Consider the following 17,775-nt stretch of genomic DNA (forward strand, 5'->3'; position numbering starts at 1 on the left):
CCTGACTCAATGCTTAATACTCCGATCAATAATGGCAAGCATACCATATGCCGGCTTGGTTTCTTTTTATCCCTAGGAATGGGTATGGACTATTAATCTTACTTGAAGAGCTGGGAAATGTATCCTCTTCCTGATGTCTGTACTGCCGATATTGACTGTGCAGACCAAGCAAGCTGAATTTGAATGCTGGCCTCACCAGAACTGCTTTATTATTCTTGCAAATTAGATTCTAATATAAAAAAAGTGCTGCTTCAGAAAAAGGAGTTGGGAAATCATAGTTGACGTGAATGTGCGCGTTTGAGTGACAAAACAAAAAAATCAGGAAAATAAGGCTGACCCCATTTAAAGTAGATTCATACCATACCTGTTAAATACACACCTCTAGTCTATTTTTCAGCAGTTATCAGAAAATATAAAAATAGTGCTTCCAATATGAAATAATTAGTCTGTTTTATTAAAAACAAATTGGTTAAAATGTCAGCTTCAATGGTAATTTTTGATATTGCTTTAAAATTGGATATATTAACGGACAATGAATTAGTGCTGAAAGATTGAACAATACCATACCTTTTTCTCTAAAACCCATCAGGAACATTTTTGTGGTATGCAGAGATAATAAGAAACCCAAAATAATTTAGGCTGGTAACTTGGTCATAAGCAAACACAATTTTATTCTTACAAGTCGTCATGTTATGAATGTAATTCAAGAAAATTCATAGAATATGGGGTGGAAAAGAGAGGGGGAGAAAAAACAATTGTTTATGGTTCTTTTTTTTTAATTGATGAAGGCAATTATTTCAGGCACTCTTGTTATATTGAACGTTGACTTTCAACACCATATTGTCCTACATCAGGTAAGGGAACTGACAAGGTGCTCCAGATTTACTTGCGAACCCACTCAGCTCCTATTATGAACTGATTTGCAGCAAGGTTACTAAATAATTGAACATTGTTAATGACTGGGTCATATTTTGCATTTGTTCTTCAGGGACCTATAAATGCACAGATGCTGGCCCAGAGACAGCGTGAGCTTCTGAATCAGCACCTGCGTCAAAGACAATTGATGCAACAGCAACAGCAACAGCAGCAGCAGGTGCAACAAAGAACCATCATGATGCGGCAGCAGGGTTTGAACATCCCACCAAATATGGCAACCTCTGGCAGCATGGCAGCTGCCATGAGCACTCCTCGGATTCCTCAGGCATCACCACAACAGTTCCCATTCCCTCCGAACTATGGTACTGGGCTTACTTCCCCACCGCCTTCCACCAGTCCTTTCTCCCCAGTGTCCCCAAATCCTGGGTCACAGCTCCTCTCTCACAGCTCCTTGCATGGCTCACAGATGAATCTGGCTAACCAGGGGATGATAGGAAATGTGGGAGGACAGTTTGGGCCTGTATTGAGTCCCCAGGTGCAGCACAATGCCTTCCAGTTTCCCAGCTCAGGTACTGCCTTTCCTCTGAGTGCTGTTAACTATTAGAATGGCAAATCTATTTACTGTACAGATTGCATTATTCTTTGTCTTTGTGTGTTGGGAATGATAGATCAAATTGATTTTGGCTTTGCATTGGGTGTGGAGCTGTTGCTTGCAATGTCTTTACCTTATTTAACCTGACCCGCCTTCCTTTTTTGAAGTGAATGTTGATATTCAGTACTAACTCGCATGCACTGCTTATCTTCTACAATGCTGGCTAAAGTTATTGCATTTCAGTGAGAACATAGATCTTAATGAGGAAAATACCAACGTAGGCCATTAATGAAATGTTTCACATCGGCAGCTACATTATAATTAGTATATTCTGATGTTTATTTAAAAAAATTGTTGGTCTTTGATCAAAATACTGATTCCCAGTATCAGTCATCAGATCATGCCAATATGTAGGCGGGCATTTATATTATGGATGCCTTACTGCTCATCCTAATTGGACACTGACATAATTTATTAGTGAATTGTTTCTGTTGACTGGTGGAGAATTGTTATCTAATGTTTTGCAAAATGTAATCTTTTTTGTAAAATCAATACATAATGCAGATCCAATAAATCTCTGATTGCATTATTGTTTTGTTAGGGAAAGCCATTCTGAGGGAGTAAATTTCATTCATCTGATGCAACTAGTAAAGGTTCAATAGAACCTGAACCAATTTACATTTTAAGTTACACTTAGTTTGATGTCAATTGTTAGTCCCTCAAATACCTGGCATTTCACCAGTTAATTCTACATAAACCATTCCTGTGGTAGATTACTCAATATTTTGATAATAATATTACATCATGTGCAAATTCTAAATAGTGTTAAGTTGTATTAAACATCACATAACTCAAATGAACACAGAATCTTCAATGCTGACAGCCTTGGTCATTATCATTCTTACAAGTCGTCATTAGTTTTAAGAATCCAAAGTAGTTGGATTATGTATTTTCAACAAGGAGGAGATTTTTATGACGTTTTGCTTACTGACAGTACATTGATACAGGATCAGTAGAATTTTTGCAGTGAACTACTAGACTTGCAAAACTGAGTAGTATTTTGTTGTTAAAGTAAACATTGTAATTTACAAATTTGTAAACTTGATTGAGCAGAATTGATTTACGTTGAATTACTGTGAAACATTTCATGGGGTCATACTTTATATGCCTATAAAAGCTTTAGTTACATATTTGTGATGTAATAATTAAATCAGTTTAAGCAATTAAACGTTAGAACAAATTTCAGAGATATTTAATTTCGCTATTAATTTATCTTTTGAACCTAGATGCCTAATTTAAACTTTATTCTCGAGGTTAATGTTCTGTATGGTTTTGTTATTGAGAATAATCTATGTTGTGAGTATTCAAAGGATAATGTGAATACAGTTATTCTCCTTGTGAAGAAAACTCTCAGACTTCTAACGTTATTTTTTATGGCAGAAAAAAATGACCGTTATTTAATAGGAGTGCTTTCACGCATCTTGTCATATATTTACCCACAAAATTGAGCTTTAAACATTGGTGGTCGGATTTTACAGCCCCAAGTGTAGCTAATTCAATGGTTTTGTAAACCTCTCTTTTGTTGATTGGCAGTAACAAACTTCTGCTCTTGTCTGCATAGTATGACTGGTGTTATAATTATGATAAACTTCCTGTTATAAATGTAGCCATAGAATCTTATAATGGAAATAAAAATGAACTAAACATTTTTGCATGCAACATTTTGATGTTAATTAAATATTACAGAAAAATAAAGAATGGGAATTAATTTAGTTCATCCAATATTCTCGTCCCCAATCCCGGTACCCTATTGATTTGACATCCATTGGCACATAGGATCCACAGATGTAAATTCTGTGCATTGTTGTTTTGAAATACTACTAAGGAGATCTAATTTCTAAATGTGCCCCATATCTATGAGACAATTTCATGGATATTATTCACATGTGAAGTTCTTGCTCAGTAGTGGCTGGTTAGAAAACTTAACTGATAAATTCCAAAATTGATCTAACTTCAGGAAATATTCCACCAGTAATTCACATTTTCTGCTAACATATGAGGTAAATGAAGTATATGACACAGCACAGTCTTGTAGATTAAGAAAGCCTGAGAACTGATGCATGTCCTCTCCTACGGGGGTGTATTATGTTGATCATGTTACCTACCCCAAAGCTCATGTTCATATGCAGTGGCTAACTCTAGGGAGTGTTAGAGTAAACCTAGATTGCAATGTCTGGAAAAGTGACAGGCCATTTGAATAGTAAGCATAATGTAAGGTACATAAGGGGGAAAGATAAATGAATAGAAATTTATTTCAAGTTTATTTATTTTTTAATGTCACTTACATAGCTGCTTAAAGGAGACACTTTATCAACACCTAACAATTTTGTTGGAGTCCACCTTCTATGATAGTGGCAATAATTTATGACCATGTGTCCACCTTGAGCTACCTTTTATGATGCATGAAAAAGGCATGGGTGACAAAGCTGGTTTGAGGTTTTTAATGTCGCTGTTAAAAAAAATTCAAAATTAAATTGCAGGAACTGAATGTTGGCATAATGAAAAATAAATGCTTTTTAGTTACATTCATTCACTTCCCTTTTTGTGAGTTCTTTGGGAATTAATCGTCACATTAACGTATATCATTTAATTCCTTTCTAAATTCCTAATTTACCACCAGACAGATGCTCAAGGGAATTTGTTACTGCGATTGTGTATAGGAGATTTTTAATGGAACCAAATGAAAAATGTAAATGTTTATGCCAATAATGAAGAGGCAAATGACAATTTCCTCATTGCTGTGAGAAATAGTTAAACAGAGCAGAATAAACTACTGACTGCATTGTGACAGATATGAGATATCATGTATTAATTTCAAGCAAGCTCTTTATATTTCATTATGTGAATTTCATTATATCAATTTAAAATATAAAAATTCATTTTTAAAATGTGCTTGGCATTCATTAACCGATTGAGAATATAGGTCTGATTGTATTTTGTTGTTTGTTGCTTTCAATTTGCAATTTTTTACCAAGGTATTTCTGAGGAAAGAGCCAAAATGTAACTACAGCAATGGATGCATTTTTAAAATTATTAATTGGCTTTCATTCCTCATGTTAAATTGCTCATTGTCATCGAAGGAGAAATGTTGATATTTTTTAAATGCATAAAGTATATATTATAAAATTGTTCTTTAAACTATACATAGTTCAAAATTGCTTTATGGTGTTTGTTCAATCACAGGAATGAATCAGCAGTCTGATGCAGGATTTGCTGGGGCTACCACCCCCCAAAGCCCATTAATGTCCCCAAGGATGAGCCATACACAGAGTTCAATGATACAGCAGTCTCAACCTACACCCACCTACCAGTCACCTTCTGAGATTAATGGCTGGCCACAGGGAAGCATGAACGGAAACAGGTACTTTCTCACCATCTTCATGCTTCCATTACAGAGGGAGGGTGGGAAAACAGATGAATGCAAATACTTTCACCATCACATTCAGGACATCTGAGGTGGGATTTGCAATAAATTGAGTCTTTTTAATCTTTCTAACTTCTAAGATTAAGAAAAAGTCTTACTTCGGTTACAATTTTGCAGACCAAAATATGTGCATTTGTAAAGTGGTTGAATCATGGAGGAAAGTAAACAGTGTTTATATAACAACCCCTTGAGTATGTTAGCTGTTCAATTTAACCCATATACTTTTTTTTGGGGGGGGGGGGGGGGGATATTATTAAGGGCTGTAATTCTTTCTGTGATGGAGAAGAGTGGGATTGAAGTTGTGTGACTTAAAAATCAATTGTTGGAGATTTTTGCAAAACTGTTTAGTTGCTTTGAAGTCTTTGTTATATCTAACTATTCTACTGCACAGTTTGCCATTTAAAATGAACCAACGTTTATGTGGATAGGTGAGGTAAGGAGCAGTGTAGTTTAATGAGGCCAAGCTTGATTGACCTGTGAAATTTTGTATGGGATGGGTTTTCCATTTTGAGCAAGTAGTGTGTATCCATTGTGGAGAGTCCACAGATGAGTGGTGGAGTAATTCAGTCTGGATCTGATTAAAGCATCAATGTGGATCGAAGAGTGAAAGTGTAAGCACCTTCATTGTGACTCAAAGGTTTGGCAGGGAGTGCCCTTGTTGTCTACTGTATGAAAAGTGTGCCCACCCTTTGTAAGGCTCACTGACTGTTGGGGTCCTTGGATGAAGCCGAGGGGGGGAGGTAAAGGGACAGGTTTTGCATCTACTGCGGTTGCAGGGGAAATTACCTGGGGAGGGGGTGGACTGGGTGGGTAGGGACAAGTTGACCAGGGAGTTGTGGAGGGAACGGTTTCTGCGGAAAGCAGAAAGGGGTGGAGATGGGAAGATGTGGCCAGTAGTGGGATCTGGTTGGATGCAGATCTCACAGACCCAAGTAGTAACAATTTTAGGGAAATGTACTTTATCTAATACATGATTTTTGTTTTCCCCCTCTTCTAATATAGCATGTTTTCACAGCCATCCCCACCACAGTTTGGACAACAGGCAAACACCAGCATGTACAGCAACAACATGAATATCAGTGTTTCTATGGCAACCAATGCTGCTGGTATGAACAACATGAATCAGATGTCAGGGCAGATTAGCATGACCTCTGTGCCAACATCAGGATTGTCCTCTATGGGTGCTGAACAGGTAAGAAATGGACAATGTTTTCCCAATATCAGTGAAATTCAATACTGGTGCATTAACAGCTCAATTTTGGAACAGCAGCCAAGTCGCTGAGATCTCAACAAATGCGTCTTACCAAAGGCTAGAGAGAGACATGGCATTTTAATGTCATGAAAGGACTTATCTGCAAAATACTTTGCATTGGAAAACATTTCAAATATGAAAGTGAGTAATAGTATTAAATGTGGAGTGCAAACAGTTGCAATCAGCCTTTGCAGGAAGACTCAAACATTAACCAAGCAAACAACAGCATGTACGACAAAGGCATGAATATTTGTGTCCAGATTTGTGCTTTGAACTCGAGGGGCAGGGATGCAATCAATAGTCCAGTTAATTTGAGTAATGTTATGGATAGGGTTGCCAACTTTCTCACTCCCAAATAAGGGACAAACGGTCAAAATACAGGACAGATTCCCGACAGCAATTCGTTGACCGACACGGCTCTGGCTGGGTGAATGATAAGTTCACCCGGGTGCTGGATGCACACACAGCCCAGCCGGCGGGCCAGCTGAGGAATTTTGGTCCGCGCGATGTCGCGCGCAAAGTCCGGCACCCCATTCAACTCATGAACCAATGATCGGCCATGAGAAGGAGGGGTGGTGTTGTCGGCGGTAAGCGAAGTTCCGAAGGCTGCCAAACGAAGGGGCCACGTGCGAGGCGCTGCTGCTGCACTTTACGTTGGGACGGGTGAGGCAGGGCCGGATGCGGCGCTCCGACCTGACAGCCCCCTCGACCCAAGTAGTAACAGTCAAATATGGGACAAGGGCGGTCCCGTAAGGGGACAAACCAATTTAGCCCAAAATACAGGATGTCCCGGCTAATACGGGACAGTTGGCAACCCTAGTTATGGATCATGTGGATAAGCTATCAGTAAATGTTTGGCTTATTTTACCATATTGTAATGGTTTTAGTTAAACGTGGTAGTGTTTAATTGTACCTTTCATTTATTTTATTTTTGTAATTTTTTAACTTGGGTGTTCAAAGGGCTTTGACTGCCTATGAGCAAGGTGGAACTGCTACCACGGAAGGCAGGCAATACTTTTCATTTCAACTGCTGTATAGTAGCCAGTAACTTTAAATTGCAGTATCCTCCATAATGTTTGGGACAAAGACCCATCATTTATTTATTTGCCTTTGTACTCCACAATATGAGATTTGTAATAGAAAAAATCACATGTAGTTAAAGTGCACATTGTCAGATTTTAATAAAGGCTATTTTTATGCATTTTGGTTTCACTGTGTAGAAACTACAGCTGTGTTTACACATAGTCCCCCCATTTTAGGGCACCATAATGTTTGGGACATCACCAGTTGCTGGTGTCTTCTCTGGTGATGCTCTGCCAGGCCTGTATTGCAGCCATCTTTAGCATGCTTGTTTTGGGGGCTAGTCCCCTTCAGTTTTCTCTTCAGTATATAAAAGGCATGCTCAATTAGGTTCAGATGAGTTTATGGACTTGGGCACTCAAGAATTGACCATTTTTTAGCTTTGAAAAACTCCTTTGTTGCTTTAGCAGTATGTTTGGGATCATTGTCTTGCTGTAGAATGAACCGCCGGCCAATGAGTTTTGAGGCATTTGTTTGAACTTGAGCAGATAGGATGTGTCTATACACTTCAGAATTCATTTTGCTGCTACCATCAGCAGTTGTATCAGCAATGAAGATAAGTGAGCCAGTACCTTCAGCAGCCATACATGCCCAGGCCATAACACCCCCACCACCCTGTTTCACAGATGAGGTGGTATGCTTTGGATCTTGGGCAGTTCCTTCTCTCCTCCATACTTTACTCTTGCCATCACTCTGATATAACTTAATCTTTGTCTCATCTGTCCACAAGACCTTTTTCCAGAGCTGTGGTTGCTCTCTTAAGTACTTCTTGGCAAACTGTAACCTGGCCATCCTATTTTTGCAGCAAACCAGTAGTTTGCGTCTTGCAGTGTAGTCTCTGTATTTCTGTTCATGAAGTCTTCTGCAGACAGTGGTTATTGACAAATCCACATCTGACTCCTGAAGAGTGTTTCTGATCTGTCGGACAGGTGTTTGGGGATTTTTCTTTATTATAGAGAGAATTCTTCTGTCATCAGCTGTGGAGGTCTTCCTTGGCTTGCTAGTCCCTTTGCGATAAGTAAGCTCACCAGTGCTCTCTTTCTTTTTAATGAAGTTTCAAACAGTTGATTTTGGTAAGCCTAATGTTTGGCTGATGTCCCTTATAGTTTAATCTTGTTTCTAAGTCTCATAATGGCTTCTTTGACTTTCATTGGCTCAACTTTGGTCCTCATGTTGATAAACAGCAATAAAAGTTTCCAAAGGTGATGGAAAGACTGGAGGAAAGACAAGGTGCTGAGAGCTCTCTTATACCTGCATTGAGGAGGCAATTAAACACACCTGAGCAATTACAAATATCTGTGAAGCCATGTGTCCCAAACATTGTGGTGCCCTGAAATGGGGGGGGGACTATGTATAAACACAGCTGTAATTTCTACATGGTGAAACCAAAATGTGTAAAAATACCCTTTAATAAAATCTGACAATGTGCACTTTAACCACATGTGATTTCTTTTTATTTCAAATCTCAAATTGTGGAGTACAGAGGCAAATAAATAAATGATGGGTCTTTGTCCCAAACATTATGGAGGGCACTGTATCTTCACATTAAGTACCATGACTACCCAAATGCAATTAAAGTCGCAATAAGCATACTTTGAGTTTATTATGAAGTAGATAAATTATTTAAGTGGATATTCAGTTAAGGGACGTGGCTGAATCACAAAGTAATTAGTTTTACAAGTGCACAATTAATTCTTGGACCTAATGTACATCATCTAATGCCCAGTTTATAACCCTGTAAAACCCTTGACTATAACAGCATAGATTTGTAGTACATATTATGCTGATGTTATGTATAATCTTAAGAATTTAAATCTTAATTCTCTTTAAATAATTGCTCCTAGGAAAATCCTATACATAGGTTTTGTTTCTGGTCACTTCCTTAGATATTTCTTATATCTTGTCACCCGCAGATTTGGTTTATAAAGTTCAGAGTTATTTGTATTCTCTACTAGTGCTTTTGTATGAAAATGATCAAGGAAAGGTGGAGCCCACAATGGTCCAGTGTTGCTGTGAAGACGAGTAAAACTAGAAAGTGAAAAGGTGAAATTCATCAGGACGGCAGTGAAACTAGTAGGATGACTAGGGTGTGGGAAGGACCAAGAGAGAGGGAATGCAAGGGTTACTTGTATTTAGAGAAATCAATACTCATACTGCTATGTGGTAAGCAGCCCAAGCAAAATATGAGGTGCTGTTCCTCCAATTTGCCTTTGGCCTCACCGACAGTGGATGAGGCCCAGGCAGAAAGGTCATATGGGAAGGGGAGTTAAAGTGTTTTGCAACTGGGAGACCCTGCCTCATAGATGGTAGGAATAGGAAGAAGTGTCATACCTGTAGTGACTCTCTTTCAGCACAGCTCCAAAGTGAGGATTGTATCATTTCTCATCCCGATGGTCTATCTGAAATTGCTCATTTGGCCTATGGATTAATTCCTTATATAAATTCTAGTTAATTTGCATTTGAATAAAAGAGGTAATTTTATCTCCTCTATCTAAGTTGAATTGAAGCCAAGCTTCACCAATGCATGGTAGGATATTATTGTGTTACCGGCTTTCATTGCCAAATTACAAATCTTAAAACAACAGATAACATTAAATATTTAGCACACGGGTTGCCTTTTGGATGATGGTTGTTACTGCTGATGTGAATTAAACTTTTTTTTATTTTAAGAGGAAAGATTTATTGCAAGAGTGCTACAATAACAAGTTGCAATAAATAATTAATTGTGTTCCATTAGTACAACAGAGATTTATTAACTAACTAATAGTGAATAGTAAAAGCAAAAAGTCAAAATGCATTCCTGGTTTTTAAAAATCCATTCAATTCAGTCTATAGTTTTTTTTAAAGCAGGGATGAGTTGACTAAAAATGTTATATTTTTAAACATTTAAACTGTAATATTGTTTATCCAGCCCTGGCTTGTTAACTCCTTGACTGCTCATGCACATATCCTTAATTAGGACACGAAGCAAAAATGTAAACGAAAAATATCAAGTGTATACTGCACATAATGAATGCACTGTAAAGGTTTTCATATCATTGAGGTTTTTTTTAAATGATTTAAGCATAATAATTCAAGCAATTGGAAAGATTATTATATGGTATGCAAACTATTTTTAATAAATGTCTAAAAAAAAGCATAAAGACCAGAGAAAATAGTTGATTTCGCATTTTCCAAAGTCGCTTACTGTTCTGAATCCACTGCTTTTACTCTTTATAATGGTATATTGTGTCTTGTTTCTGTTAATTAAAAATGTATTTCATGCTTTTCAATCTTGCAGAAATATTGCTGACCCTCTGGATTGCTATTCCTCCTGTCTTCAACTAGGTCCAGAAGGTCCACGTGCTTGCTGATGTACAGTGCAAGGTCAACATTTAGGTGGTAACAATTATACCAACAAACAAGCTCCACCAGATCAAGCCAAGAAAAGTGCAGCAGCCAATTGAACTCTCAGCCAGTCTCAGAGAAATTCCTGTTACAAGTGTTGCTAACAGAGACAGGCTCCTTAGTAGCAACGTACTTGCCTACCGAAGTTGCTTTGTCCATTAATTGCATTCACCATAAGTGTGACTTAAGTCTGTCCTCACAACAGATTGACATCGGCTTTGAACCTTGTCCGATGAATGTATTTCTATCGTCGTTTTGCAGAATGATCAGCTCTTTGCGCTTTTTTTTGATCTTCAGTGGTTGCTGACTTTTCTGCTATTTAATCCAGTGTGCAGGCTTTCAGCCATGTTTCCCTTCAACAGTATTTAGAAATGAAGCCTTTCTTTAAAAGGTTCTGCTGTGAATATAAATAAACTTACCAATAAGCTGAACAATGTAAGAATAAAGAATTTGGTTTGGAAGGTATCTAAATGGAATATGAAATAGTTTTTATGTTTTACATGAAACCAAATGGGGAATAGACCTGGTGGTTTGTTAGTGTGTTAGCAAAGGTGTTTTGGTGCATTATCTCTTCATGCTCTGTGTGTTCTGCAGTCATGGCTCAATATCCAGGGTGCATGAAATGTTTTGACTGTTTTTCATTACATTTAAATATTATAATCATTTGGCTCTGCAGACTGAGGCTACCTATTAAACGTTATCAGCTCTGTAGAGCCCCACCTCTCACACCAGAATAACTTATCTGACAGTAATTGTTGCATGTCGACAGAAAACACAAAATTACCAAATCATCTTAACGATTACATAGCAGTAAATAAGACCATTTTGATCCTTGCCATGTTACAGATCTAGTTAGGTTACCAAATCTGTGGCTCATTTTTACGACTTTTCTTCATTCACATTCAGGTCAAATCTCCGTGCTAGTTCCCACGACCTACCAGCGATGGTGACGTATGTCCCTACCCGTGCCCAAAATGCAGAATAGATTTCTCTCAGTCATTCGGACTGTCTCAGGAAAGACCATAGACCCAATTCAATCCCATCACGAGCTGCATAATCCATCTTTAAAAAAGGCAGGAATTTGTAGTCATATCCTCATTGCAAGTGTATGTTGTTCACCCAGTCAACATTACTATTCTCATGGCAACATCTGGTATTCTCACAACAAAAATCCCTACATGAAATTGGCCTCCTTGGAACTGAAAGCCAGCTTCCTTCTCTCCTTCACCATCTTCCCTTCTTCTGAGCTTTGCTTTTTGCCTCTCTTAGGTTGTGCTTCTTACCATAGTGGCAACAGTATTGGCCTTTCCAAAATGACGGGTTGGCCTCTTGCAGACCATTCTCCCATGCTGGCTTTATCTCTGTCCACCAGAGATGAGCAATATGATTCACACTCTCCCACAGACAGGCTGGGGTGCTGGGTGGAGTTCAGGAGCATCACTGACATTTGCTAAGGATTTCTCCACTTCTTTTCTTTCCAAAAAGTCTGCAATGGCAAAATAACAAAAGCAAAGATCAAATGTATTCTCTCCTTTTCTTGGTGTACCTTGCTTTCTCATTTTGTACAATGTGTTCTTCAGGTGATAAGTTGTTCATCTTCATTGATAGAAGCAAACACAGGTATACAGGCAGCTAAGACATAATGCGGAAATGAGAATCTTCAGGATAACTTTTTTTACTGGATTTCTGAAATAGGTGGCATCCTGTGCCTGGCCTCACTGCTGATTCATAATCATTTAATGTTGCATCTCTAATCTAGCAAAGTATTACTAATCTAATATTTTTTATACTCTTTAATTGTCCCTGAACAATCAATTGGTTTGGGACTGAACTGTACAAAGAGCAGAAGCTTCTATTACGAGTCACGCACGTAAAACTTGATCAAAGTTTTACAAGAAACTCATTAAATGGTGCATACCATGTTGTGTGCAGAACCAATATTTGCATTACCTGGTTTATTGCATTTCTGGTATCAAGTCATGTGGTTTTTACACTTAATACAGAATTCTGAGCAAATGTATCTTGGGCTACTCATTCTAGTGACAATTGTGAATAGGTTTGGAATTTATTAAGAGTTTGTTGAGTTTCTTTTCAATGTGCGGGCATGGGGTTAGTATGGGTCTTTTCCATACTGCATTTGTTATGTAGACATTAAAAAGCTTTTAGCTTTGAAGAATTAAGCAGATATAATTGTGACATTTACTCACACAATATACCAAATACTACAATGTCGGCGGTTCCATCGAGGCTAAGTATTCAATGCAGTTTAGTTCCAACAATGCTATCCTATCATGCATATTAGACCAGATTGTTATAACTATTAAATTCATGACTTTACACTCATGACTGCTTCTGGTGTGTTTAGTTGAGTTTATGCATGGGATAGTAATGCTTGCATTGTGAGACATAAAATTTAAAGGTATTACAGACTCGTCTAGCCTATTATTCGAAACTAATTGTTCAATGCAGTTTTATTGTGCTGAGAGGACGGACTGTTTTATAAGCTTCAGAAACCCAGTACTTCATTACAATTTCCTAAAGTCAGCGGCAGTTTCAAAAAGCAAAATTGTGTAGATCTAGGATCAGATAAGAGAACACAAACAGCCATAACATTTTCATATGGTAACAGTATTTTGTAAATAATAAGATACGATGACTTTTGGAAAGCAGTTAGCTACAGTGCTCTTCATAATGTTTGCGACAAAGACCCATAATTTATTCATTTGCCTCTATACTCCATAATTTGAGATTTGTAATAGAAAAAAAATCATATGTGGTTAAGGTGCACATTGTCAGATTTTAATAAAGGCCATTTTTATACATTTTGATTTCACCATGTCTTTATACATAGTCCCCCCATTTCAGGGCACCATAATGTTTGGGACACAGCAATATCATGTAAATGAAAGTAGTCATGTTTAGTATTTTGTTGCATATCCTTTGCATGCAATGACTGCTTGAAGTCTGCGATTCATGGACATCACCAGTTGCTGGGTGGCTTCTCTGGTGATAGTCTGCCAGGCCTGTATTGCAGCCATCTTTAGCTTATGCTTGTTTTGGGGGCTAGTCACCTTCAGTTTTCTCTTCAGCATATAAAAGGAATGCTCAATTGGGTTCAGATCAGATGATTGACTTGGCCACTCAAGAATTGACCATTTTTTAGCTTTGAAAAACTCCTTTGTTGCTTTAGCAGTATGTTTGGGATCATTGTCTTGCTGTAGAATGAACCGCCAGCCAATTAATTTTGAGGCACTTGTGTGAACTTGAGCAGATAGGATGTGTCTATACACTTCAGAATTCATTATTCTACTACCATCAGCAGTTGTATCAGCAATGAAGATAAGTGAGCCAGTACCTTCTGCAGCCATACATGTCCAGGCCATAACACCCCCACCATCGTGTTTCACAGATGAGGTGGTATGCTTTGGATCTTGGGTAGTTCCTTCTCTCCTCCATACTTAGCTCTTGCCATCACTCTTATAGAAGTTCATCTTCATCTCATCTGTCCACAAGACCTTTTTCCAGAACCGTGGTTGCTCTTTTAAGTACTTCTTGGCAAACTGTAACCCGGCCATCCTAATTTTGCGGCTAACCGGTGGTTTGCATCTTGCAGTGTAGCCTCTATTTCTGTTCATTAAGTCTCCTGTGGACAGTGGTCATTGACAAATTCACTCCTAAAGAATGTTTCTGATCCGTCCGTCAGGTGTTTGGGTTTTTTTCTTTATTATAGAGAGAATTCTTCTGTCATCAGCTGTGGAGGTCTTCCTTGGCCTGCCAGTCCCTTTGCGATTAGTAAGCTCACCAGTGCTCTCTTTCTTCTTAGTGATGTTCCAAACAGTTGATTTTGGTAAGCCTAATGTCTGGTTGATGTCTTTATAACAGTTTTATTCTTGTTTCTCAGTCTCATAATGGCTTCTTTGACTTTCATTGGCACAAATTTGGTCCTCGTGTTAATAAACAGCAATAAAAGTTTCCAAAGGTGATGGAAAGACTGGAGGAAAGACTGGATGCTGAGAGCTCTCGTACACCTGCATTAAGGAGGCAATTACACACACCTGAGCAATTTCAAATACCTGTGAAGCCATGTGTCCCTAACATGGTGCCCTGAAATGGGGGGGGGGGGGGGGGAGGACGGACTATGTGTAAACACAGCTGTAATTTCTACATGTTGAAACCAAAATGTATAAAAATGGCCTTTTATAAAATCTGACAATGTGCACTTTAACCACATGTTTTTTTCTATTACAAATCTCAAATTGTGGATTACAGAGGCAAATAAATAAATAATGGATCTTTGTCCCAAACATTACGGAGGGCACTGTATATAAGAGCCTGTATGTAACCAAGCAATAACTTACTTGAGAGCATTATGTTTTACATACTTGTAGAATTTTGATGAAGTAAAATTCTTATGCTGCTGATTTAATGTGAGGTACTACAGTATTACATTAGATACCTTAGCAGCAGTGACTCTGGTTTATTTTGTAAATAAAGAATCATGATGCCTTGATAGGTAGTGAACAAGCCTGTTTCAGTAGCATTTATAAGGCCAGTAACTTGACTGGCTCTTCTGATAGATATTTTGCAACCATTTTTAGATTTTCAAACGTGCAAATATCATGCCAAAACTCCAAACTGCTACTCTGGTCCATGTAGCTTCTCTCAGTCTAATATTATGAATACATTGGAAAATTTGTTAAATGGGTTGGAAGCGGGTGTTTTATTACATAGCTTCGCTCTTGAGCTGTAACATTCTGAGTCCTGATACATCTGTGCTTGTGTGGCAGGCTGTATGGAGCATGCTGTCATTTAAAGCCCAAAACCCACACTGATCATATTGATCACTGTACAGACACTGAATGCAGACCTGTTTTTGCCTCAACAGTTGCTATTAGAAAGGTGAGCTGCCACATTGTTCATTTGATAAAGAAATGTATTCTTTCCGTGTGTTCAGATAACATCATTGTGTTTCAGATTGCTTTGGTATATAGCTTTATGTAAATACTGCTGTGAATTAGAAATGTTTTCTGAAATGCAGGCAATTAATTTTGCAAGCATTTAGAGCCTAGACCTTTGCATTTATGTCTATGGGAACATCATGTAATAATCTAATAAGTTTTCTGTATTTATCCTATTTTGTATCTTTGCTTTAATTTAAAATATATGGTTTATGACTGGGTGTATTACTGTTGGAATTGTGCAAATAACCACTGTGTAGTTGCCTACAGAGCCAAAAGATTAAAACACAGAACTCTGAAGGGTGGGGTAGATTTGTTTCACATGATCATTTAAACTCTGTGCACTGTAACCCAAATTTATATCTTCTCTAAATTTGAATGCTTAAAGGTCTACTCTCTTGGGAAGAGGATCATGGGAGCTACTTTCATTAGGAAGCAAAATCTCTCTGATTGCATTATGTTCAATCATAACATTTTTCCTCTAACAGACTTAAAGTATGGAATCAAAACTAACATTTAAGAACTTTGTAGTGCTGTACATTGCAGACAAGCAAGGCGATACGACTCCGTTTGCAAAATCCAAAGATTTCACTGAGTTGATTTTAAAATACAGCTAAGCCATGGTGTGTTGGTGTGGTTCAACATAATTTTATAGTATTTCTACACAGTTGATTGTTGACTGGATGCAGACAAATTCTCTGCACAAACAATTCTATGGATTTTCAATTTGATAGGCAAATCCCGTCTACTTTTTCATTTAGAGCTTGACTTTGTTTTGTAAGATCTGTCAATTTCTTAGTACAGTGCAGGAACCTCAAATGCTATAACTTAGCATAATGCCTTAGATATGTTTTTATGTCCTGTATATTCCTAGCAGCTGTTTGTTGTATTATATTGTTTGTATAGTGAATTGTGTACAATTTTTGGATGTGTCATCAGTTATTAATTATTTTTTTTTGTCAGATAATTAGAAATAATGGTTGCCTACTGCAATATGGACCCATGATTATTGCTTAGTTTTTTTTCAATGTTACTTTGTTCCTTTTGTGGTCAGTAGTGGGGCACTATTTGTAAAATGTTTGTTTTCTCCCCCAAGTCTCTGAGTGGTGTATATTGGCAGATTGCAAATTCTAAGCAATATGTAAAGTAAGGTTCTTCGGCAGAAGGCTTACAATGTTTGCAAGTTCAGAGATGTATTTTTTTTTAGTTCACACTAAACACCTTTTTTTTCTTCTGGCATCCATTTTTGTATCCTTATTGTGAGCATTCTATGCCAATTTAGGTATATTCAAAGAAATTAAATACATTTATGCAAGTTGTTAACTAATATTGCTTTTGCTGATGTCATTTGCTTACTTGATGTTAAATAATGCTGTTGTAAATAAAGAATCCTGTTATTGCGATGTTTAATAAAATTTAATTCCTTTGAATTTTGCTTTTTGTTTTAAATTGAGTTGCACTAAAGTAAACCTTGGGTCATGATGGGACATACAAACTTAACATGGATAGATGCCAGCCAGTAATCTTACCGCCCTTAAGATTCCTGCAGTGAATCAGCACGAGTACCTAAGCTCCAATGTAGCACAGCATCACAGTACAGCCATGCAGCTCTTGTGCAGTAGGTGGCGTTATCTCCCATCATTATAGCACCCCCTTGAGGCAGCAAGCTAACACTTTTATGAGATTTGCTCCTGACTTCACACAAGACCTTTTAAATCAAGAAGTCGCCAAGGATGTGGTTACCACTATCTATTTCTTGAAGCTGAGTCTGGAGTTGAGTTTTGGCTGAACTTGTGAAATTTCAGCTGTTGTACTTTTATCGTTTTCTAAGCATGTTGGAAATGTGGCACTCTGAGCATTTCTGTCTTTGCCCTGCTAGAGATCCAAAACTGCTTCTGGCAAAAATGAAAACTCTTAACAGCAACCATTCTATTCAAATCCCTTAAACTATTTACTTAAAATAAACCATAAAATCTGCCAGATTGAAACTGGGTTTGGTCTGCCGGACTGAAACATCAAAAGTTTATTTATTTAAAGATACAGCATGGAAACAACCATCAGCCACCAAATCCATGCTGACCATTGTGTTCAAAAGGGAACTGCAGATGCTGGAATATCGAAGGTACACAAAATTGCTGGGGAAACT

At 37.8% G+C, this 17,775-nt stretch overlaps 1 protein-coding gene across 8 annotated transcripts in view; it reads left to right on the forward strand.

The window, feature by feature from the left end:
* Positions 1 to 13,014, forward strand: part of ncoa2 (nuclear receptor coactivator 2) — a 296,823-nt gene extending 283,809 nt beyond the window's left edge. For 5 of the 8 annotated variants that reach the window (XM_033019334.1, XM_033019337.1, XM_033019339.1 and 2 more), the window contains 4 exons: positions 989 to 1,445; positions 4,712 to 4,889; positions 5,955 to 6,144; positions 10,612 to 13,014. In XM_033019334.1, the coding sequence (XP_032875225.1) occupies positions 989 to 1,445; positions 4,712 to 4,889; positions 5,955 to 6,144; positions 10,612 to 10,662 (876 nt within the window). In that variant the 3' untranslated portion in view covers positions 10,663 to 13,014. Of the gene's footprint in view, positions 1 to 988; positions 1,446 to 4,711; positions 4,890 to 5,954; positions 6,145 to 10,564 lie in introns of all 8 variants that reach the window. The other 3 variants (XM_033019340.1, XM_033019341.1, XM_033019338.1) reach the window with 2 other exon arrangements.
* The last annotated feature ends 4,761 nt before the right edge of the window (positions 13,015 to 17,775 follow it).

The sequence above is a fragment of the Amblyraja radiata genome, chromosome 4 (genome assembly GCF_010909765.2).
Source record: "Amblyraja radiata isolate CabotCenter1 chromosome 4, sAmbRad1.1.pri, whole genome shotgun sequence".
Taxonomy (NCBI): Eukaryota; Metazoa; Chordata; class Chondrichthyes; order Rajiformes; family Rajidae; genus Amblyraja; species Amblyraja radiata.